At 34.0% G+C, this 26,174-nt stretch overlaps 1 protein-coding gene across 1 annotated transcript; it reads right to left on the bottom strand.

Moving 5' to 3' along the window:
• Positions 1–2,533: 2,533 nt before the first annotated feature.
• Positions 2,534–22,765, bottom strand: RBM44 (RNA binding motif protein 44). The gene is made up of 14 exons (XM_063079866.1): positions 22,693–22,765; positions 17,830–19,418; positions 17,497–17,552; positions 16,076–16,252; positions 15,412–15,595; positions 15,301–15,323; positions 15,082–15,166; positions 13,224–13,338; positions 12,162–12,290; positions 9,597–9,676; positions 9,413–9,486; positions 7,401–7,689; positions 2,800–2,945; positions 2,534–2,657 (listed from the first exon to the last, which is right to left on the bottom strand). The coding sequence occupies exons 1-14, from the start codon at positions 22,763–22,765 to the stop codon at positions 2,534–2,536; spliced, it is 3,144 nt and encodes a 1,047-aa protein (XP_062935936.1).
• Between the last annotated feature and the right edge of the window lie 3,409 nt (positions 22,766–26,174).

The following is a 26,174-nucleotide window of genomic DNA, read 5'->3' as shown; positions in this document are numbered from 1 at the left end:
TTCTTTAGAGTGGGTCTTCTTCTAAAGTAACAAATTATCTTAGTTTTTTTGTGTGAAAATATATTTATTTTACAATTATTCTTAAAGGCTCTTTTCCTGGTTATAGAATCTTAGGTTTGTGGACTTATTTGATGGCTTCTGTTGAGAATCAGATGTCAGTCTAATAGCTGCACTCTTAAGGTAAACTTTTTTCCCTTCATCTGTTTCATAGATTTTCTTTTTGGCTTTAACTTTTAAAGCAGTGTTTCTCTGATGTACTGAGGTCTTCTATTTTTCCTGCTTGGGATTTAAAAAGGCTTTCTTGAATCATATGTCTTGATGTTTTTCACCATCTTCAAAACATTTCATTATTTTTTCCAAATTTTATCGTGTCTGCTCTATTTTCTCTCTCCTCTCTTTGTCAAAACTCCAGCTACACAAATGTTAGAACTATTTATTATATCTTTATATCTCTTACCTTCTCGTTTTCCATCCTTTTATCTCTCTGCTTCATTTCCATAGTTTTTTCTTACCTTTCTCTCACTTCAACTATTTGTCTAATTTGCTGTAGAACCTATGAACTGAGTTATTACTTTCAGTTATTTTATTTTTCACTAATGAAATTTCTATTTTAAAAATATTTCCAGTTCTCTACTGAAATTCCCAATCCAGTTTTTTGTGTCCTTGAACATAATACATCTGAATCAGTTAGCTTTTACTGTGTAACAAACCACCTACGAAACGATAGCTTAAAACAACAGCTATCTATTTAGGCTATAATTCTGCCAGTTTGTAAGAGGTTGATTCATTTGGTGACTCTTCTCATCTTGGATGGGCTCACTCATGCATCTATGAACAGCTGCCAGGTTGGGTAGGTTGATCTGTTGGTCTATGCTAGGTTCTCCTGCATGTTTGGGGAAGACCAACTGTAGCTGGAATGCCTTGGCTATCTTCCACATAGTCTCTTGTCCTGTAGCAGGCTGTCTGGGCTTTGTTACATGGCTACAGCAAATTTCTGAGAAAGAGCAGAGTGATTATGGCCTTTTGAGGACTTGGCTTGGAAATGGCATACCTTGTCAAAGTCGGTTGTAAGGCCATCCCAAATTGAAGGGGTAGGAAAATAGACTCTACTTCTTGATGGGAGGAGGTTCAAAGTCACATTGCAAAGGGGCATAGATACAGAGAGGAAACTAATTGTTTTTCAAACAATTTATCATGTATAAGCATGTGTTTTTTTTAAAGTGTGCCTGATAAACATCTGAAGTCCCTGTGGGTAGTATCTATTACCTAGTGCTTAGGCTAGTTTTCATTCATATGGTCTTATTTTCTTTATGATTAATTATTATTTGCAAAGCACACTAGTACATACAAAGTTGTTGGCATAAATAATTTGAGGCCTAAAATCATATTACTTTCTTCCAGAGAATTCTTCCATTTTATACAGATGCCTATCACAACTAGTAACTCCAGATCATCTCAATTCAATTTGGGTAATAAATTCTAAAGCTGAGTTATAGCCCTTCTAATGAACCATCTATTTCTGGCTCAAACTTAACTCCTAGGGTACAGCCCTTTGGGGTCCCATTCCCACTGCTGAGAGTTCACCAAGATCCCACCGCCCCCAGATGCAATGCTATCAGAAGGGTCCCTCAAACTCCTAGCTGCCCTCTGCAAATAATAGGGGGAAAGTGGCCCCAAACATTGGGCATATTTCTCTGAGACTCATCTCTGTACCCTGGCCCAGTAATTCATCATTATCTTGATCACTCTTCAGTGCTTCAAGCAGATATTTTTTATATTTATTCAGCTTTTCTAGTTGTTCTCAGGGGAGAGAGTTGGCTTGAGTCACCTAGAAACCTATAAGTAGAAATAGAAGCTTTCTACTCTTTTGTTAAAAGGGATTCTATGTTAATTTGTGGTAATTAAAAAACATATATACAAATTCTTTGATATGCCTTTCTTAAAGAGGTGGAGCTTAATTCCCCTCCCCTTGAGTGTGAGTTACAGCACTGACTCTCATCTAATAGAATGTGGCAAAATGATGGATTGTGACTCTTGAGGGTAGGTCACAAAAGACAATACAGCTTATATCTTGCTCTTTCTCTTGCTCAGGGGAAGCTGGCTGCCACGATGTCAAGATTTTCAAGGAGCCCTATGGAAAGGCCTTGGTGGTGAGGAATTGAGGCCTCATATAGAAGCAGATCCTCCAGTCTCAGTCAAGCTTCTAGATGACTATAGTACAGGCCAACATCCTGACTGCAATATGAGACCCTGAGCTAATACTAGGCAGCTAAGTCATTCCTGAAATCCTGATCTGCAAACTGTGAGATTACATATGTTGTTTAAGCCAATCAATTCTGGGGGTAATTGGTTTTGCATTAACAGTTAATTCATACAGTATGTTTGTTTTTAAATTTTATACTCTCATTTTATTACATTTTTAATTTAATAGTATTCTGTGTGAGAAAAATGGAATCAATAGCTGAAAATTTTAAAGTAGTATTTAAATATAAAAGAATATGATTGCTTTACCTCTTTATTGTGTCTTTTATTCCTAACTGGAAGCTGAGTTTTTCAGAACAGATGAAGTCATTTTCACAATAGTATTAATAGCTAAGCCATTCAGAAAACCTTTATGATTTATTCTCACTTCCTGAAGAGCATCTATAATACGGTCTCTATGCAAAAAAATGCACAAGAAATATATAAGCATTTGTCCTTTCCAAAGTAACACATGCTGAATATGGCTAAATTATTTAATTGAACTATATTTTTACATAAAAAGTTTGAAAACAGTTAAAATACAATTTTAGTTATTACCTGCTGACTTCTGGATGCAGTTCTGCCAGTCTATTCATGATCTTGGTAAAGCTACGCAGGTTTAGCGTATTAGGAGGTATGAATTGAGTAGATGTATCAGGTAACAATTTAGCAGATTCAATCTGTTTACAATTCTTCTTTATACCCTAAATAAGCATTTTAAAGTTTTCTTAAAAACCAGTAAATAAGGACCATTATATAGAGACAATTCAGCTTACTCAATTAAAATAAACTTTAAGATTAGAAATAAAATCAAAATTCCTCAAAAAACTAATTTGGGATTATTTATACCAAGTAGATTTACTTGAGCTGTGTTCAGGGCCATGTATTAGAAAATATGCCTGACATGTTTTCTTATAGAAGTGAGAAGTATATGAGCTATGTCTAAATCAGCCTTTTTCAATCGCGATTCCTCACGTGAACACAGGATGCAGAAAATGATGTAACTTATTTTCTCATTTTACCAAAGATAGAACATCACTAGATGCACTAGATAGAACATCTATTCTAGATGCACAAGAAAGAGATGAATTCATTAACTAAAATGAATGTCTTAGGCATAGGACATCAAGGGTTAATTCTCTTAACCAACCTGACTAAGAAAGGCTGGTCTACATGGTAATTATAGAAATTCTACATCTTACTAAATATGTAATGAACACAAACTGTATATCCAGAACTGTACCACATGCTGTAGGGGAAAAACCAGCATTTAAAATAGAGCCCTCTCCACTTAGGGATCTTATAATCCAACTGAAGAGACAAAATGATCAATTACTCACTATTAACCATGCAAGGAGACTACTAATTATAGGAAACCACTGTAAATCCTACAAAAGTTCAACAAAACTTTTCAAACCTATTCATATTTTAAAGCCTAGATGAAAAGGCAGGGTGAGATACATAAAATACTAAATAGATCACATCAGAATATTATATACTTATTTGCTTATTGCCTTATCTCCCCCACTAGATTTAAGCTCCATGAGAGCACAGATATTTGTCTGTTTTGTTCATTGTCATTTTCACAGAGCCTAGAATAGTGTACACAGTTGGTATGCAAATAACTGTTAAATAAATAAACAAAAAGTTGGGATATAATAGTTTAAGTGATAGTTGAAACCACAGAAAGGATGAGCTCTCTAAGAAAAAGCCAAATTACTGGTAAATAACAATAGCAACAATAGCTAATATTTATTGGGTACATTCTCTGTGCCAGGCACTGTTATGGGAATTTTTCTGTATTAAATGTACTTAAACCTCTCAACATTTGTGAAGTAAGAGCTATTATTCCCCATTTTAAGATAAGGAAGCTAAGACACAGAGAAGTTAGGTAACTTGCCCAGAGTCACATGATGATAGGTGGCAGAGCTAGGTTATGAATATAAGAGCTGTTCTTATTAATCATTATTTTGCCTCTCATTGTAAACAATAAATATTTGCTTTAGAAAATAAACAAATAGAATAAATAAATCTTGAGCATCTGAGGAAAAGAAAAAGGGAAAAAGAAATTGTTAGAAAGGTAAGAGAACTTGGAGTATGGCTTAACAAAGATGGTAATAGGAGCTTCCCTATCCACATACTTTAAGACAACATACTCCTACCCATTGCCCACAGGGCCCTATTTATACTTTCCCTCTGCCAACTCCGTGGCCAACTGCCACTGCTGACTAGACCAAGAGTGTTTTCTCCTGAACTAATAAACACCAGAATCACAGGCCGGATCAATTAGATTTCCTGCATAGAGAACATGGAATTGAAACACAGAGCAAATGAATTAGTCAAATGATCAGAGGGACTTGAACTGAAAATACTGTAGAGGTAGAATTAAGCAAAACAAAGCCACACAGGGGAAGAAAGCAGTCATGAGCAGAGAAAAGCAGTATGCAGAGAGAAGCAGGAGAACCAGCACCCAGGAATGCAGAGGCCGGAAACCACATGTCCAGTACCACGTCAGAGGGGAGGGGAGCCACAGTTCCCAATCGGGTGCCCAGGAAGGCAGAGGCCGGAAACCACATGTCCAGTACCACGTCAGAGGGGAGGGGAGCCACAGTTCCCAATCGGGCGCCCAGGAAGGCAGAGGCCGGAAACCACATGTCCAGTACCACGTCAGAGGGGAGGGGAGCCACAGTTCCCAATCGGGTGCCCAGGAAGGCAGAGGCCGGAAACCACATGTCCAGTACCACGTCAGAGGGGAGGGGAGCCACAGTTCCCAATCGGGCGCCCATGAAGGCAGAGGCAGGAAACCACATGTCCAGTACCACGTCAGAGGGGAGGGGAGCCACAGTTCCCAATCGGGCGCCCAGGAAGGCAGAGGCAGGAAACCACATGTCCAGTACCACGTCAGAGGGGAGGGGAGCCACAGTTCCCAATCGGGTGCCCAGGAAGGCAGAGGCCGGAAACCACATGTCCAGTACCACGTCAGAGGGGAGGGGAGCCACAGTTCCCAATCGGGTGCCCAGGAAGGCAGAGGCAGGAAACCACATGTCCAGTACCACGTCAGAGGGGAGGGGAGCCACAGTTCCCAATCGGGTGCCCATGTAGCTCAACTGTACTTTGTTCCTGTTCTTCCTGCTGTGGATTGAGGCTAAGTACCAAAAAATCCATCCTAAACATGAAGTGTCACTGACATGAAAGAAAAAGTTTCAAGAAGGAGATGACCAGTGCCAATGAGGCCAAGGGGTCAAGAAAAAGGCAGACTGGGAAAAGACCAAAAAAAAGGTCACTAGTGACAATGAAAAGAGCAGTTTAAGTAAAATTTTAGCAACTGAAGTCAGATTATCAGTACAAAGAAGAGAAGTAATCAAAGAAACTTGAGACATAGGATACAAACTATTTGATTGAGAAGTTTGGCAGTAAAAACACAGGACAAATAAGAACGGTAACTTCAAAGGAATGCTAAGTCAAGTGAAAATCCTGTCAGGATTAGGAAGGACGGTGCATGACTGCCAGTCAAGAGAAAGGTCTGGAAAATGCAGTCACTAATGGTACAGGAAAGAAATGAGATAACTCTAAGAATTAGGGAAGGATTGAATTAATGACATAAGAAGAGATCCCTTTCTCTCATTAAGGGGAGAATTTAGATTCATTTATTCAACAAATATTTATTCTTTCATCCATTTATTAAAAAGGGATTTGTGCTGATCTGTACGTTTAAAGTAATCCCAAAAAAATCCAGGCAGATTTTTTTTCTGTAGACAGGTTGAATTATAAAATTTATACAGAAAGGCAAAAAGACTAAAATATCAAAAGAATAAAGTTAGAAGGCTCACTCTACCTGATTTCAAGACTTACTATAAAGCTACATTTATCAGGATAGTGTGCAATGGGTAGAAGGACAGACAAATAGATCAATGGAACTAGTCTAGAAACAGACTACAAATGTGGTCAATTGATTTTTGACCAAGGTGCAAAGGTAATTCAATAGAAATAGGACAGTCTTTTCAACAAAAGATGCTGGAACAATTCCATACGCAAAACAGAAACAAACATACAAAAAAGTACCTTAACTCATACTTGACCCAATATATAAAAACCAACTCGAAATGACCTTGGATTATAAAAAGATTTCTTAGCTACAGCATGAAAAGCATGTTATAAAAGAAAAAATTGATAAATCATACTTCATCAAAATTAAAAACTGCACTAAGACACTGTTAAGAGAATGAAAAAGAGAAAGCACAGGCTGAGAAAAATTACTTGCAAATCACATATCTATCTGATAAAGTACTTATAATCAAAACATAACAAACTCTCAAAACTGAATAATAGAAAATAAATAAATAAAAATGGGCAAAATATGAACAGGAACAAAATGCTAATACACACAATATGGATCAATTTCAAATGCATTAAGCTAAGTGAAAGAAGCCAGACTAAGAAGGCTACATAGTGTGATTCCATTTATATGACATTGTTAAAAAGGTGAAATTATAATAGGAAACAGATCTCAGAGCACAGGAGAACTTTTTGGAATGCTAGAACTGTTCCATATCTTGTTTATAGTGGTGGTTACTTGCCTAGATGCATTTGTCTAAAGTAACAGACAACAACAAAGAAATGAATTTACTGTACGTAAATTATAAAAAAAATAACGGTGGAATGCCTACAGGATACCAGGCATTTTGCTTAGCAGTGGAGAGTTAAGAGTTATCAAGGCAAACTTAATCACTTTCCAGCGGTGTTTAAAACCTCAGTGAGGTGAAGATGAGGGTGTACGAAAACATAATGACTACATTTTATGATTTTTAACAGTTATAAGATTAGCTATGAAAAAAAAGAATGGCAAAGTGTAATTAGTTACACTTTTTTTAATGGAGAAGTACTGTCTAAGAATTAAAAAGCCCATGTAAAGTTTAAAAAAAAAAAAAAAAAAAAGAGCTTCTCTTTAGCTAGATCTACAAAGATCTAGATTTCCCCGCAGGAACAACTGGATTTGTACAAAAGTGGGTTAGGGTATTCCTAATGTTAAAAACAGTTCAGATTAATGCTCTCATTCCCACTTCAAGATCACCAATACTGGAGTTACTTATTCTGCAAAGGCACTTACAGTAATATGACAAGTACAAACACCACTTATGAGATCAATCAAGAAAACTAACCTTCTGGCCAAAAGGGAAAAACTCACTGTCTTGCTCAGATCCCAGCTGCCTTGGCCTAGTTCTGGGCAATCTAGAAACAGAGGAGGCTGAGTTGATTTCTTTGCTGGTGCTTTTCTCCAGATTATTCAAACTTACTCTACTCCCATTTTTGGAGGAAAGTGGTGATGGATATTCTCCAGGAGTTTTAACAAGGCGCACATTTACTGACTTTCCATTTATTTCTATACCATTCATTTCTTTCACAGCCATTTTTGCATCACTGTTGTTTTTAAAAGTAAGAGATGCATATCTAAAATATAAAAGCAGAAAACCAAAAGGTTCTTTGTTAATGACTTCAAATTACCTCAAATTTAATTTTGTAAGTACTGGCTAGAACATCTTTCACAAGAATATTTGCTCTTAAAAATAAAATGTTTCTGCACTTGCCTTGGGATTAGGAAGGATATTTATTTAAGATAATTAAACAAAAAACAAATTAAGATGGGAAATAAAAGTGTTTTTTATGAATTATCTCCTATTAATTTTATACTAAAATTTAATGTAAAACATTTGCAAAGTTTATATATGATAGAGTTGCACACAGATTAGTGGTCTAGAGACAACTGGTTATCCATAATAAAAAGTTAATATTAAAAGGCTTATAAACAGTACAAACATAAACTCTGGATGGCAAAAAAAGCTGAAATGTGAAAGGTAAAATTTAAAAATTAGCAGAATATATAACAGAATGTCTTTATGGCCTTATAATGGGGAAATATATAGATCCCCTCCAAAAATAAATAAATAAATAAATAAAAGTTGCAAAATCTAATCAGACTTTTAAGCATATAACTGAGAAAGTAGGGCAAGAGTTATTCCTATAAAAGCACCAGCCCTAATAGAGTCAATGGAAGATATATACCAGATCTGAAGAGCAGTTGTTTTCGAATGATGGGACTATGGATAAATTTTTATGACTTCCTTTTATTTTGTATTTAACTCTACATTCTAAATTTCAACACAGAATGTATAATACTTCAAGTGAGAAAAAAACAATTTTTTTAAAGGATTCAACAAGATAATGAAAGAATCTTTCATATTAAGTAATTCTCCTAGGATTACAATACTATTTTAATAGAATGAAGTATATTAACACCATATCAATAGGTCAAATTAAACAAAAGCATATGATCTTAAGTGACTCTAAGACAAATAAAATTAAATTTATTTGTCAATATTAATATTCTAATCAATTTTAACCCAAACTACAAATAAGATCCTTCTTTAATTGATAAAGATTTTTATATCTAAAATAAACAGCTATCATTTTTAATGATAAAACATTAAAGGCATTTCCATTAAGCTATCACCTTTGTTATTGATACTTTTGAATGATCTGGCAATGTTACAAAACAGAAAATAGCAACATACATACTGAAAGTGATAATATGTAGATGATGTTCCTATTGTCCCAAAAAACACAAAAGTGTCAACTAAAAGTACTTAAAATCCAAATATAATCTGAATACAATTTTCTGAGCACCTACTATATATCAGGCTTTATTCCCAGTGCTTTACATATTTAACTTATGATAGTTTTACAGCAATGCTATGAAAGTATTTTTATCCTCACTTTACAAAGAGGCTGAGGTACAAAAAGGTTAAATAACTTGCCCAAGTTTATTTACCAAGTTGACAGAGCTAGGAATTGAACCAAGGTTATCTATTTCTAGAGCCCATTCTCTTAAGTAACGTACTCTACTTCCCCTATAAATGGTATGTAACAAGATAGAGTATACAAAAATCAATAACTCTCCCGTATACCACTAACAAGTTAAAAAGTATAATGAAAGAAAGATCTGATTAAGAACGGCACCAATCAATGACTGCAGCTATTTGTCTGTGTGTCTCCTACTAGCCTAGGAAACTGCCGATGGAAAGGCCTTTGCCTTTATCACCACTGTGACTGATGGCTAGTATAGGAGCACCACAGACACACAATAATGTACATTGACTGAATTTGGGAAACACACCTGTAATTAGTAGAAGAATCATAAATTGAAATTTCAGAAACTTGGTATTTCTGGAAATGAGACCTTAAATCATCCTAAAAGAAGAGAAATAAAAGTTTGTGAAAAGTAGAAAAAAGCAAACAAATAATAAATTGCGTACTTAATAAATCTGAAAATGAAGCTCAAAAAAGAAATCCTGGCATACCTCTGATACTGTAGGACAGAGACCACCAACATGTATCAAATAACCTTTATCTCTTCGTAAGGGTTCAACATTCTTAACTTCTGTTTGTAGAAAAACATACAACAGAAATGACCATTGTTTTATTGATAGTTTTAAGAGGAAATGTGAAAAATGTTAAACATTACATATATTTTTGGGTTTTTTTCACTATCAAAAAGCTTATCAATGGGCCGAGCCGGTGGCGCACTCGGGAGAGTGCGGCGCTGGGAGCGCAGTGACGCTCCCGCCGCAGGTTTGGATCCTATATGGGAATGGCCGGTGCACTCACTGGCTGAGTGCCAGTCACGAAAAAGACAAAAAAAAAAAAAAAAAAAAAAAAAAAAAGCTTATCAGCAAATACCAGCACTAGATTCAAGACCAATAGCCTGGAATATAGTTTTAAGATTTCTAGGTCTTAATCGTACCATCTTAACAATAAAAAGGCTGCATTAGTTTATATTAAGTCTCTTGTACCTCAAAAATGGATTGATCACATCTAAACAGAGTAATCAATTACATCATACCTATGAAAAGTGTCTTCCATTTGACTCTGGTTCATAGAAGTGCTATATAGAATGCCGAATGCACACAGGATTTTAATTTCCTAGTGTTAATGCTGGCTAGAGCTAGTGATCTGAGAGCTTTCTTTACGCACATTCCTTCACTGGGGAAACATCACACTAAGAAAACCTTTAAATCAGACAAATATCAATAGCAGCTACTACATAGTTTGTGAGAATGGTAAGGGCACATAAAAAAAAAAGGGGGCGATAACTTGAGTTAGACAACATGATTTTGGAAACCACAAATACTAGGATTTTAAATATATTTTTTTCTTGTTTGATAAAAAAATTCCAAATTCCAAAATTGCATTTTCATTGTAGCTTATATATTAATAAAAAAGAATTCACTGAATTAAGATGTAAATTACCAGAAGATCCCATAACTGACACAGGAGGGTACACAAATTATTTGTTGAATAAATGCTTAGAGTAGCTTTGATTTAGATGTATTCATAATTTTTACATAATAATGAAAGATTTGTAAAATTTTTTTCATTAAATAATAATAATAATAGGAGGAGCAAAAACCTAACACTATTGAATGCTTCTCATGCTCCAGACAATATGCCAAGCACTTTATACACATCATCTTTTCTAATTCTCACAACAATCCTGTCAGGTAGCTATTGTTATTTCCACTTTACAGATGAGGATTCTGATGTCTGACGAGTTTAGGTCATAAATCTAGTAAGTGGTGGTGCTGGAATTCAGGCAGAGTCCTTCACTGCTACTTAGTAATACCTAACTTTCTTCATTAACTTACTTCATTTAATTTTTTAATCTCTTTGGACTATAATGTACTCTATAAAGAAAATAGTAAAACTATTTACCTTTATAATTTATATTTTTACATTGGTGTGAGGAGGGAATAAAGAGCTACAGTATAGTAAGAAAGGGCAGTGAATAAGAATCAGAAGACATACATTCTACCCATCAACTCATCTTTCACTAGTTCAATACAAAATATTTACTCAATAGCCCATGGGCTGAATGCTGTACCTGGCACTGGAGATAGATAGTGAACAAAACAAACAAAAAATCCTTGATTTCCCTCAGTTACTACTATGTGAGCGTGGGAATGCAGGCAATATATCAAGTAATCAAACATATGGTATGTGATAAGGAATATGGAAAAAATTATGCAAGGAAAGAAAAAAGTTATGATAAAACTAGATGACATAATGTCATTTACTTCAAGTTGTATATGTGTATTAAATATATGCACGAATAAGTGCATAAAGGAAAGGTTACTAAAATATTCATAGTGGTTACTGCAGGTTGGAGAAACTTCAAGCAATTTTAATTTTTTTATACTTTTATATTTTATTTTAAAAGCTTAACAAGCATTATTTATACAAGCAGAAAAAAGGCAATAAGACCACTGCTATTATGGAAAATAAAAGAGAAATCCACAGAAATATACAAGAAAAAATACAGGAAAGTAGTTTAAATATCATTAGAAATTATAGAAGGGCAATAATCACAGACACTAGAGAAAATTCTAACTACTGTAAGCAATTAAAGGACTACCTAAAGATGGAAACATTCCTGAAAAAGAAGAAAGTATAGAAGCGAGGGAAAGCAAATAGTTTTCATCTCTACAGCCAGTTTGATAGATTGGTACTGACTGCCTGATAGAAACTGGGACGCCGGTTTTGTTCATCATGTACCTGCACGTGGAGAGTCCTGATGAGAGTTCAGAGGAAAAGCCCTGAGGAGTACGATGTTGGTCTCAAGTAGGAGGGAGAAAATGCTGGGCATCTACCTCTAACTAGATCTTGGACTTAAACTTTTAGCAATTTTCTGCTCTTTAAAAAATTGACCTCCAACTGGCCAATTTTCCCATTTTTTATATTTATAAATAAAAGTAACAAAGAAATAAAACATTAGAACAGCTCAGACCCCAAGACAACACAGAAGCAGGTAAGCACTACTTTACAAATAAGCTAGGTTAGGATTTCTCAGTAAATTCTTAAGAACTAACCTAGTGTAAAATTTGGATTCCATCTGTCTTGTTCTACTTGACTTTCTTGTATTCCTGAGAAGTCACCTCCTGTCAGGTTCTCTTTAGCATCAAACCAGCCTTCATTTACTTCTTGGTAATTTCCGCAGTCTAAGAAATTGAACACAATGAGCTATGAATTATGTACAATGTTTAACTGAAAAGTTATGCAAAAAACAAAAACATGGATGAATCAGTAGGATGACAACTACTAGTAGTTTTGCATATATATCTAAAGATAAACATTAGGAAAATAAAACAATCAAGCATAAAGATTCTCTGAGAAGGGATTTTTCAGCAGCCCTGAATAAAATGTTATTTTGGGTCTGAGTGAGTTTTCCTAGTTTTCCTTTAATTAACACTGATTCAGAGCACATTAAAAACCTTATTTCTCTGATTTTTGAATTGTCCTTTACTGAATAAAAGACGATATTATCTTTATACACAGAATAACAGTAAACATAAAGGGATTAAGCAGTACTGTAACTTTATTTCATGAAAATTAATAATCATTTTGGAATGATCACAACCTCTTTTTGTAGAGGAAAAAACTAAAAAAACAAACAAACAAAAAAAAACCCTACACGGGCCAGCCCCGTGGCTCACTCGGGAGAGTGTGGCGCTAGTAGCGCTGAGGCCACGGGTTCGGATCCTATACAGGGATGGCCAGTGGCTCACTGGCTGAGTGTGGTGCAGACGACGCCGTGCCGAGGGTCACGATCCCTTTACCCAGTAAAAAAAAAAAAAAAAAAACATACACAATTTACAAAGATAAAAATTAGACACAAGAAAGAATTTTCGGTTTGGAAACATGAACCTAAAGAATAACAGTCCATATTATTATTTGGCATTATCAGATATATTAGGTGACCTTAAAGACATCAAGCAGAAGTAACAAGAACATACTTAACATTCGTAATCAGAATGATGGTATTCAGTCAATTAAAAATATTTATTTTGATTTAAAGAATAAACAAACACTAGGGATATTATAAACCTTATTATTTGTCTTCTGGCAACTATACAATACATTTTTATACTAACCTTTATCATCAAGTTTCAGTTGACTAAAGTCTTCGTTTATATCACCACTTTTTAAACCATCTTTCTTGGGTGATGTATCTTGTTTAGGGTGACTATTGTCAGATAATAAAGACATCTGAGGATTAAGATAATAAAAACAACAATAATCAATAAGGACTAACAATTATTATATTCTTACTATGTGACAGGCACTCTTCACTGGCATTATTTAGCCTTCACAATAATGAAGACTATGAGAGCAAAATCATTATCGACATTTCTTTATAGGCGAGAAAACTAAATTTAAGTAACTTGGGGCTTCGTGTCACATAGTCAACAAGAATTAGGATTTGAACCCATTCTGTACAGTGACTATTTACTAACACTACTATTATTTGGCAAAGTGTGACACACACACGCTAGAAGTACTTGAGATGATTTTTGAAGGTATACATATAAATATTTATCATATTAACCTTTAACAGTTACACATTTAATTTAGTGTATGTAATGTATATCATATTTATGGAAAGTAATATTTCTTTCCCAAATGTAATAGTGAGTTATTCTTTACACTTAAATTTATTTAAAAAGGAGAATCACTTAATGAAAAATACAAAATAACGAACATTATAAGTCATATATGGCTATGGTAAATTGTGAAGATGGTACATGAGCAGCTGAAATTTAGAAACACTATTAATAGTATATGTACATTACAATATTAAAATGTAATCCCAACTTAATGTAGATATTGCTTTATACCAAATCTAATATTATAAAAATTGTTATATCTGTATCTTGCATTTTTGAAAATAATTTACTGCTTTCCCTAAATAAGCAGCTTATACCATTGCTACCACTACAATGAAGAAAAAAAAACTCTTGAAATTATATACCATTAAACGCACAAACTGTTTAAGTAAACTATGTAAGAAACTTGAGTACATAAAACTCTAGTTTTGGATCTGTTAATTCCTCATGGATAATTAATATATATTTTTTAAATTTTAATAATGGAATAGATAATTTGCTAAGGTAATTTACCTTTAATCATTTCTGTTAGAACAGATAATCTGCTAAGGTAATTTACCTTTAATCATTTCTGTTAGTAGAAAGGAATACATATTAGCCAAACATTTCACTTTTGACTTTGGAATTCATCTTGGTAGATTATTTAAGACCACTCAAATAATGAAACCTCAGGGTTAAGACCAAAGTAAGAAAAGTAGAAATAAACTTCAGCTTTCCTACCCCATTGCCTCCTCACTTGCTAACGGAATATAACTTATGTTTCTATATCACTTCGCAATTTGCAGAGTGTTCATATACAGATTAAACCATCTTTCTTGGCTGTCACCTGACAAACATTTCCTTGGGGAACAAAAGAATGAGAAAACCTATGACAGGTACTTAAAAACTATTTTGGCCATTTTAATAAAGGAGGAATTAAAACTTTGCCCTGTCTAAAAAAATAGAATATTACTTTATTCTACCTCATGAGATAGAGATGCAAGATACTAGTTTTAACTGCACTGGCTCAACATGACGGTTGCAATATATTACGGTTTACCAAAGACGATCCAAGTTTGTATCTATTGCCATGGAAAATTCTTAACATTACTCCCTTTCACCCTCAAAGTCTCCTGGTTTGGTGACAAATTATATGGTCACCCTACTCAACATATACTGCTGACATCTGCTTGATCAGGACTTTACATAAATATACCACTACATTCCTTCTAATCAATTATATCTCTCAAATGGTAGTACACAAAGTAAGCCGGTTGAGTAAAAAGAAGGACATGAGAGTTTCTGAAAATTATAGTTTACTTAAGCCCTTAAAGGTCTACTCTGATGAACTTTTCAAAAATCTCACTTGAGAGAGTGTCTCTTTTAGGCTTGGAGAAACATCAACATCAGGCGCACTTTGATTATCTAGTTCAGAATCTGCTCCTGAAAAGCTAAACAGATAAACATTTCATTAAAGAATTTATCAATATTATGAACAGGGGAAAATCAGAAAATTTAGAGTTACCTGAATTAAGCAATTTTTAAGGTCTAATGAATTCCAAATTAGATAAAAATCATAACTTACACATGCAATTCTTCCTTCATTAGCTGTAAAGAGAGAAAAGAAAAATCTTTATTTAAAATGTTTTCCTTCTAAATGAAGTAAAATTTTTATTCCTAGAACATACATACATACCCTGGAAACAAAAGTAGAGAAGGTAGATAATACTTTTGATTCTATTGATAGTGGGGGCAGCTCTTCCAGTTGCATGCCTTTGTGTATCTTTTCTTTCAAACTCACGTATCTAACTTTTAAGTCTCCCAAAACAGACAGTAGTGCTGATCCTAATTCCTTCTTAGCAGAATTACTTGATAAATTCCTGTTCAGAAGTTAACAAAATTAAATCATTTAGGCCCAAGTCATCCATTTAACACTAATATTATATTATACACTTAGTTTTAACTCTACCAGAGCTTTACATTTTTTCTTCTAGATGCTGAGTAAAAGAAATCACTGTAGTTCTGTTTTTCTAGGGACAGTACAAGGAACCCTTGATGTATAAGCCAGAGAGACTGTGGAAAAATGTCATGCAAATCCTGACTTCATCTTCACTTAGATTAAAAAAAAAAAAAATCAAACCTATCTTTTCACTGGATTCATCATCCCAATCATGCACTATTGTCCCTCCATGGAATCCAAATGTATTACTTTTTAAAGTCCATTACCCAGCTAACAAACCCAGTTACAATCAATCCTTCATTATGCCTTTCAAAAATGAAAATTAAAGAAATTTTCTAGAATAAACTTCAAGCTAGTGATAAAATTCTAAGAAAATACAGATTTAAAATTAACAAGACACCTATTTAATCCTTCCCTGTTTCCCATCACAAGTTTATAAATATCACAACAATGGCGATGACACATCTGATAGTGAACATTTAAAAGGTGCAGCTCTGCTTTCATGGCTCTCTGCATTATTTCCTGACAGCACATTGACGGCAAATTCTTTTCCGACTCTTGAGAAAGTTGAAATTCCCTTTAAAATAAAAGATTGAATTAGGTAAGATTCCAAACATTTTTCTATGGTAATGACATGCCTCTAAAAAGCTTTTAGATTTCTTACATTTCTTTGTCAAGCTTAAATCAATTCCTACTAAAGATGAAGAGGCTGTAAGAACACATAACAGCTTCAGAAAAGAACAGCAAAAGTCAAATCTAAATATATTCTTTCCAGAAGTCAAGGAAGTAAACAATTCTCAAATTCATACTTTTTTTACCAAAAAGGATTCTAAACTAAGTTAATGACTTCATTTATCCAGAATCAATGATTTTTTTCAACCTAAATTAAGCTTTGGCCAAGATTTTATAAAGTTATAAGCATTCTGGATTAAAATCATTCTTAAATGTAATATATTTTTAATAGAAAAGAATTTACATTTTTCATAGCAATTAGGGCTTATTAATGCAAGCAAATACTTTGTTGTGCTATTATATACCAAAAAGGCCCAAGTCATTATGTCTTTTGAGTGTTAATAGTTTTTGGAGGTCTTCCCTTTTTACCAGTTGCCACTTCCAGCTATTTGCAATACTCCTGTTTCTAGAAACCAACTCTTCTATTTAATCTTATAGAATTGGGACACCAAATTAAACTCATTAGAATAAAGAATGAACTAAAAAGTAAATGACCTCAGAGTATAATAATTTGGCATTTTAGACCCTTTCCCACTTTTCTCCCCTCCCACTTCCTGGTTCTCTGTTGCATTCTGAATTATAAGGATATCTAATTAAAGAAAAGAAAATTATGCAATGAAATAAAGTCAAAATTAAAAGACTCCAGTGAAAGTAGCTATTTACTTTTTCAAATACAAGGGTAGTTTAAAAAGTTCATGAAAAAATTTGTATTGTCTTTTAATTCCATTTTCCCACAAACCTTTTGAAATACTCCGTATATGACATTTTCCAAAGGTACTGCTATTGTTTTGGTCTATAGGGGAATCAAGTGAAAGCAAAAGGACAATTAAATCAGAATGGATTTAGGCTACATAAGTAAAGATAAGATGCCGTAAGTTCCTGAAGGAATTATTGAGACTGAAGTCTCAATAAGTGAAGAGCTTTAACATTCTGTATTGTTTTAATATTTGTTTGAGGCAAATGACTAAAGCAGATGATTTCTTAAAGTTCTTTTTGGCTATTATTCTATATAGTTAAGTATGCTACAAAGAAAGCAAATACTATTTGATTTTTCCCATGTGTATCTACAAACTTACACGTCTGACATACCTCTCAGGATGTTTCTTTAAGTCTGTGATATCAAATGGTTTTAATTCCAGGGAATTCTGAAAATATGATTAAAATTAAATTATAAATATATGACAACATGTTACATCTGTATTTCCAACTGATAAAATGTAAAACTCAATTTCTAATGGATTTTGGGGCAACAGCTGCCACCAGAGAAAGATAGAGCTAGTGGAAATCTATACACCTTTTCCCCTCATCCAGCATTTTTCTCACAAAAGCCTCAATATAATCCAATAATCAATAACATTTATAATAGCACACACTGCCTCTTTGTAACGTCAAATAAGATTTTATTAATAATATTGATTTTACCTTATTTAGGAAACTTCCACAAGGTTTCAAGCTGTCAACTGAGAGAGATTTTCCTGATCCTTCTGTCACAGCCATCTGTGTATCTACACAATCTTGACTGTATGACCAATCTGTATTACAAGCCACACTTCTTTGTTTCTCACTTTGCCATTTACTGGGCTGTTTTTTATTCATCATTGTTATCTCTGTGTTACTTGATGTAGATACTACAGAAGATATTGCACTTGTTGCCCTGCTGGTTGTGAAACAAGCCCTAAAATCAGTGCTAACATCCACTGACTGATTAATTGTGACTGTGCAACTTGCAGCACCTGTCACTGATTGAGGACATTTTCCTTCCGTATCATGAATGCATGTTTTATTTGTGGCATTGCCATTAGCAACTTTTAGGGAGTTTACTTCTTCTATTGCTTTATCATCTTTGACTGCAGTCTTTGGTAGTGTAACAGAAAAATCTAAGGTTGGGTCAGGGGTGTTTTGTAGGCTTTTATAATGTGAATGTCCATAAGCAGAAATTACTGAATCATCAAAAATAGAGGTCCATGAAGTCTGACAATCTTTACAAGGTTGGAGTAATGTCTCTAAAGCTTTGTCCCGTGGTAATGTGCTAGGATTTTCAAAGTGCTGTAATATTTTGTTCCCAACACTTGTATTTCCACAAAAATCTCTACTTTCAGTTATTCGAGATTTCATTTTTTCAGTATAAACTTTACTTTTTAACACTTTTTTAAGGTTCAAGAAACTACTCTTGGATTGAGATTCCTGGTGTCCCAAAGAACTGCTTCTTGGTACAATGTCATCAGATATTGTGTGATACATTAAATTAGTCTCTTGTTCCTCACACTTTTCATATTCTCTTAACATAACAGAATTCTGAAATTTGGAGACATGAAGTGAATCTTCTTGTCCAGAAACATCAAGTGAATCTAAAGAGATGACAGAACCACTTTCCAACTTAACATGATTACCTTCTAGGCTGCTAGGACATTTAACTTCATAACCTGACTTTCTTAATTCAACAACTTCCAGATTAGATAAACTTAACGTTTTTGTTTGGCCAAGAGATAAATGGTTACTTATATATTCTTGTTCTTCCACACTATGATATTCCTGCTGTGAATCTTCATCTGTATCGTGCTTTTGCATATCTTCAGTAGTTTCTTTATAATCAGCATCTGAAATCTCATAGATTGTTTCTAAGCCAACAGTCTTATTATCTTGATGTTCCAAAACATCAAGAAACACCTCCTCTCTTTTCTGCATTTCAGGATCAAATTCTGATTTTAAATCAGTAAGATTTTCCTTCTTTAGTTTTGACTCTGAATAATGTATAGAGTATGTTTCATTCAAGAAAACATAGTCAATACTGTCTTCAAATTCACTTGACTGAGAGTGAGTACTTTCTATATTAGTATCTTGACTCGTTGAAAAAGATGGCTCCAATAAATTTAATTTGTCAATATTGCTGACTTCTTTATCATTAGATCTTTGTTCTAGTGCCAAGGAATCATAGTCATCATCAGGAAAAGTCAATATGACTTCATTACAACCATTGGAAGATAAATTTTCTTTCTTGGTATTAGGTTTATCTGATTAAAAAAAAAAAGAATAAAATGTTAACAATAGCAACATTAGAGTCTAAACACTAGAAAAGACATAATCTGGTCTAAGCTCTTTCCAATGCATGAATACTTTTTACATTATCCATAACAAATATCCTTTATGGTAGCTGCTACAACTGAACTATGTCCCCTCAAAATTCATATGTTGAGGTATTAACCCCCAATGTGATGGTATTTGGAGATAGGGCCTTTGGCGGGATAAGTAGGTTTAGGTAAAGTCATATGGGCAGGACCCTCATGATGGGATTAGAGCCCTTATACATCATGTAAGCACACAGAAAGAAGGCAGCCTTCTATAAGCCGGAAAGAGATCCCTCACCAAACCCTGACCATGCTGACACCTTGATCTCGAACTTCCAGCCTCAACAACTATGAGAAAATAAATTTCTGTCATTTAAGCCACTCAGACTATGTGGTATTTTGTTATGACAGCCTGAGCTAAGACATTAACCAAGATTCTTCTTGAATTCTTTCAATAGCAAGCAGTTTACTATGTATAGGGCAGCCACTATGTTTGTAGATAGGTCTAGTAAGTTTTTTCTAATAAAATTATTAATAAAATTTTGGGCACCTCCTTGTACATGCTCTAGGCATTGTAAAAATAAAGGAAAAGAAGATATGGATGCTTCCCCAATTCTTATGGCTTTCATAAGTTTCACAGACAAGACAAGCACTCAAAAATGCAATACAGTTAAAGAAAAGTGCTGACAGAGCTTGCAAAAAGGAGAAATGAATTTCAGAGAAAATCTTACATTTAAAAGTGTTTTTAAACAAAATAGACAAAATTAATTTAGGCAAATCCAACAGCAAGGACAGTTAGCTGTATGAAAGAACATGGCATTTGCATGAAATTGTAAGCCAGTTTGTCTGGAGTGAAAGAGTTCTACGGGTGTGACAGGAATTGTGAACAGAAAGAGGCTTTTATGATGTCTTAAGGGAGTTTGACTTATTCTAAGGCAATGAAAGACCATTGGAAGCTTCTTAAAGGGGTAGTCATGTGATTGAAATTGAGTTGTAGACAGCTCTGGCAACAGTAAGAATGAAGGTTTGAAGAAGGAGAGTCAACACAGGGTAGACCAAGAGTGCAGAAGTGGGACTAGAAAAGAGACCGGCATAAAAGTTCCAGAAACAACAAGACTTGGTGGCTGATTAGAAATGGTGGTGAGAGAAAGAGAGAAGAAATAGTGGTTTTCAAATTTTTTTTTTAACTAAGACCACAATCAGAAACACATTTTATATCATGACCCAGTACACACAGACATATATGAGTATGTATGTGTATAATTAAAACAAACACTTTACAAGACAGCAATTACTCCATGAATTCTGGTGTTTTCCATTTCATTTCATTTCTTTTTTTTTTTTTTTAAAAAGGTGATCACAATCAGGTAAACTGATTTTATGACTCACCAACTGACTACTACCTGCTTAAATATCACCCTTAGATAATGCTACGGTTTACGACTTAGCGCTATGGTTGAAGTGGGATATGTAGAACTAAAGAGATAGGGACTTTAGAAGAGCAAATATAGAGGATGAAGAGGAAAAGCAAGGAGGAGGAGGGGAAAGACAGTGAGTTCATTCCAGGCAAGTGGGTTTGTGGTTTGTGATAAAACACCCAGATGCAAATGTCCTGTAAACTGTTATATACATGGGGTTGGAGATAAGAGATTTATTTAGGAGCTGTTTATACATTCTGGATACTTTTTTTGGCCTAATTTATTGCTTATCTTTCAACTTTCTATAGTATCTTATACCAGTTTTTAAGATTATTTAGTTAAATGGATCAGTCTTTTCTTCTATGACTTCTGAGTTTTGTGTCTTTGGCCTTCCGTACCACATAATTATAAAAATATTCTCCTATAATTTATTCTAATTCTCTGTGTGCGTGTGTTTAATTAACACTTAGCTTTTGTACACTAGGTATAATTTTTTTCTTTCTGTAGCATAAAGTAGGAATTTAACTTAATTTCTTCCAAAATGGATGGTCAATTGTCCGAACATTTGCTGAATAAATCCATTATTTTCCTCTTCCTGTTTCCATTTCATAATTTTCTAAGAGTCTATTTTGTTTCATAACTTCTTATCTTTTTGTACAATAGTACCATACTGTTTTGATTATTATAGCTTCAAATGATATTTTATATCTGGTAGGCTAAATTTCTTCCTTTATTTTAAAATTTCCTTTATATTTTCTCCTCCACATTAAATTTTTTTAAGTTAATTTTTTGGGAAGGAGCATTTTAAATTGCATGAAAAAAATCCTATTGGGATTTACTGAGAAAGACAGGTAAACCATTATCATGTCCAATCTCCAGCAGCCTTTCCCTAGATATCCACAGTTAATGTATGAATAGAAAGTACACTATTTGTCCCTGTATAACTTTATCACTTTAAAATGACACTTTTTAATCTTCTTATAATGCAACAATTATACTCTATTAATACTATCACCCCAAATTTTGCATTTCACTTGTTTCTTAACTTGCCCATCCTTTTATTTTAAACCTTTCTCTTGTTTTAAATGTTTCTCATGAAAACGTAGGATACGATTTTTGTTTTAATCTAGAATATCTGTTAATAGTTTAAGCCACATACATTCATAAGCACATAAGGTTTAGTCATCTTGCTTTTTATGCTCTTATTATTTCTTATTTTCTCTCCTACCATTACCACTGAAAAAGGAATTTCAGATTTTTAGGAAGACAAAACATATACAACTTGTTGAGCAGAAGAAATCAACCTATCCACTTGTCACTTATTATACCCTGAAGACAACTGTATGAGTCAGCAGTTCCTGAAAGCCTGGCTGGACAGAAACCCTCTCTTCCTGCCCTCCTTCTCTTCCGTAAATCTTCCACTTCCCTGAAAGTTCCTGCCCATACCCACCAAAAATTACCTGAGTGAATTTGCCAAGTTAAAAACATGCTGAGGGGCCAGCCTGTGGCTCACTTGGGAGAGTGTGGTGCTGATGACACCAAGGTCATAGTTTGGATCCCTATATAATGATGGCCAGTTAGCTCACATGGGAGAGTGTGGTGTTAACAACAGCAAGTCAAGGGTTAAGATCCCCTTACCAGTCATCTTTAAAAAAAATAAATAAATAAAAACATGCTGAATCTTACCACCTTATTGAGAGGAAGGCTTAAAAAGTAGCAACACTGGAGGGGGAACTATCTGGCACAATTACATTTAGCACCCCTCCCCACCCAGAATAAAGGCAACTGGCTGGGACCCTCACCTTTTAGGAAGTTTCCTCCATTACTGTGGTTGCATTTACCAGAAGCTGTCTCCACCAATGCAGGGGCCTGCATCATTCAAGGATGTATGTTCTAGAAAATGTATAAATATTGAACTATTATTACATTTGGCATTATCTCATTTAAAAATTAGAAACAAGAAGAATTTGACAAAGTCGCAGCTATAGTCAAAGATTTTAATATCAGAAGGCTAATAAACAATAAAACCGGCAGAACATTTGAGTCACTTTTTTAAAAGCATGAACTGACAGCTACATAAAGCACAGACAAAACATATTCTTTTAAAATTTCCAAGGAACATTAAAAAAAACAACCCAATGTGTCAGGTCACCAAAAAAAGTCATGTTCCAAAAACTGGAGTCTTAAAGACTATATTGTGACCCCTATTTAAGTCAAACCCGGATTAAAAATGTTTCCAAAACAAATTATACACTTATTAAAAACCAATGACATGGTATATCCAGACAATGGAATATCTTTTAGCAATAAAAAGGAGCAAAATACCAACACCTGTTACCTCATGGATTAATCTCAAAAACATTATGCTGAATGAAAGAAACCAGACAAAAGAGACCACATACTGTATGATTCCATTTAAATGAAATATCCAGAAAAAGTAAACTTAACGGAGACAGAAAGTAGATCAGTAGCTGCCTGGGATAGGGGGTAGACAGAGGGATTAACTATAAAGGGACATGAGAGATCTTATTGGGGTCATAAAAATGTTCTAAAACTGATGTATGGTGTGATATTTGCACCACTTGATAAAGTTATGAAAAATCATTGAAATGAGTACAATATACCTTAACAAACCTGTTAAAAAAAAAAGTAAAGACAATGAGTCTTTGAACCTAGCTGCCACAAGGAAGCCCAAGCTAATCACTAGCAGGAAAACCAAGATACTCCAATGGACACATGAGTAATCCCAGAAGAGACCAACAGAAGAAATGTCTAGCCAACTCAAAAAAATCATTTTCCACCTCTAGCCCCTACTTACCTTTACTGTTCATACCCATAAAAGCTGAGGTCTTCAATGAAATTCTGGTGATCAGGTGTTACAAAGGTTCCTGATGAGTTTGAAAAAAAATGAATTTTGTTCTAATTCTCAATGAACTTATTTTGATCAATGATCCTGAAAAAAATCATTAAGTTCACTCTTCCTGTTCTACAATGAGAAGATATTATAAAGCAAAAGCAAAATTTCATTCCATGGAGATAGGCTGTCTAGCTTTGAATCCTGACTTTGCCACTTAATAAGCAGTGAGGATCTTGACAATTCAAAAAAAAGTTAATGACAAGAACACAGACTACCAAAATTTATGGAACATGGCAGAGTTATAACCAAAAGAAGTCACAGCTTTAGATGCCTGTTGTTAAATAAAACTAAAAATAAATGCATTAAGCAGTCAACTCAAGAATCTAGAAAAGAACTTAAAATAAGCCAAAAAAGTTGAGGATAGAATTAGTTAAGACAAAAGTGTAAGTGACCAATTTAAAAACTAAAAACGGTAACTAAAATCAAGAACTATTCTCTAAAAAGACTAATAAAAGTAGATAAATATTAGACAAATCTAACTAAGACAACTGAAACAGAAATTAGCAATGAAGAAAGGAGCATTTTAATAAGAAATGAAAAAGTACTTTTAAAAATTGAGATTGCCATATACCCCTCTGATGGATAACTTGAAAACTTAACAAAAACAGGCAATTTTCTAGGAAAACAGTTTTTAAAAAATACTCAGAAATAGGTCAACAGAGAACCAACAATGGCAGAAACTGAAAAGGCCATAAAATATATACCCTATATCAATTCCTATCAAACTTTCTTGCAGGAAAGAGAAATGGTGACAGGCAACCTTAAAACCTAACACAAGAAATAATAATAAAACAGTAGCAGCAACAACAATCTCTTATTGTCAATATTTACTAAATGCCTAACATGTGCCAGGCTGAACTAGTGAACAGTGAAAGAAATAAATTTTGCTCTTATGATACTCATATTCTTGAGGTAGGATGTAAGAAATGAAGAAATAAATAAAATGTACAAAATGTACAAAATGAAAATGTAACGGAGAAAAATAAAGCATGAAAGCGATAAGGGAATACTGATTTACATGGGTATGTATTTATATGTGTGAGGAGGAGAGGTTTGTACTTTAAATAAGTTACTCAAGGAACAATTCTCTGATAAGATGACTTGGAAAAACTGAAGAAGGAAAGGGGAAGAGCCATGAAGATACTTAGCCAGTCAGGAGACTACTGTAATAGTCTAGGCAAAAGATGGTGATGGCTGGGGCCACAGTGACTGCAGCAGAGGAGGCAAAAAGTGATTGGATCCTGGATCTACTGAGGTTAGAATTGAGAGAATTTGTTTTTTATTGGAATAGATGTGAACTGTGAGAGAAAATAAAAAGAATGATGTTAATTCTGAGATATCTATTAGACATTCAAATGGAGGTACAGAGGTCCGGAGAGCAGTGAAGTTACCTAGAGCTGTATTGTCCAGTAGCTGCAAGCAGCTATTGAGTACTTGACATGTGGCTGATCTTAACTGAGATATGCTGTGTTAAATACACACCAGATTTAGAAGAAAATGCAAAAAAATATAAAATCTTATTAACATACCTTTATTTGATTACATGTTAAAACAATAATATTTCTGATATTCTAGGCTAAATAAAACATGGTAAAAACTAATTTCACCTGTATCTTTTTGCCTCTTTTAATACGGCTACCAGAAAAATTTTAAATCATATATATTGCATGCAATACATTTCTACTGGATAGCACTGACTTAGTCAGTGATATAAATTTGGGAATCATCAAAATAGAGATTTAAATCTGTAAACTTGAATATAATCAAGTTGAATGTTTGAATGTAGAAACAGAAGACACTCAAGGATTTCAGGTGGCTGAGGTATTCCAAAATTGAAAAAGATTGAAAAGATAAAGAGGAACTAACAAAGGAGACTGAGAAGGAACAGTATGCGTGGTAAGAGAAAGACCAGTAGATGCAGCTATGGCACACTGGAAGACAAGTGAAGAGGATCTTTAACGGAGGAGGAGGTGATTAGCTGAGAATGAGATGAGGAATGAAACTCATCAGTGAATTTGGCAACAGAGGTTATTTATAACCTACAAAAACTGATTTGGTCAAATGATGGGGATCAATGCCTGTTTGGAATAGACTCAAAAGAAAAAGAACTAGCAACAGTAAGTTCATACAATTTATTCAAAATTTTTTGCTGTAAAGGAAAACAAAGAAATGAGATAGGCACTTAGGAAAATTTTTTTAAAAATTAAAACTAGAACAAGATTAAATAAAATTATTTCAGACAAGGGGTTAATACACGTAATGCATAAAGTACTCCTGCAAAATAATAATATACCAAAGAAAATTATATCTTAAAAATTTATCACTGGACAATTCATAAGACTCATAAGAATCAAATATATTAAAAGA

The sequence above is a fragment of the Cynocephalus volans genome, chromosome 1, assembly GCF_027409185.1.
Source record: "Cynocephalus volans isolate mCynVol1 chromosome 1, mCynVol1.pri, whole genome shotgun sequence".
In the NCBI taxonomy this organism is placed as follows: Eukaryota; Metazoa; Chordata; class Mammalia; order Dermoptera; family Cynocephalidae; genus Cynocephalus; species Cynocephalus volans.
This window is presented reverse-complemented; position numbering and strand designations above follow the sequence as displayed.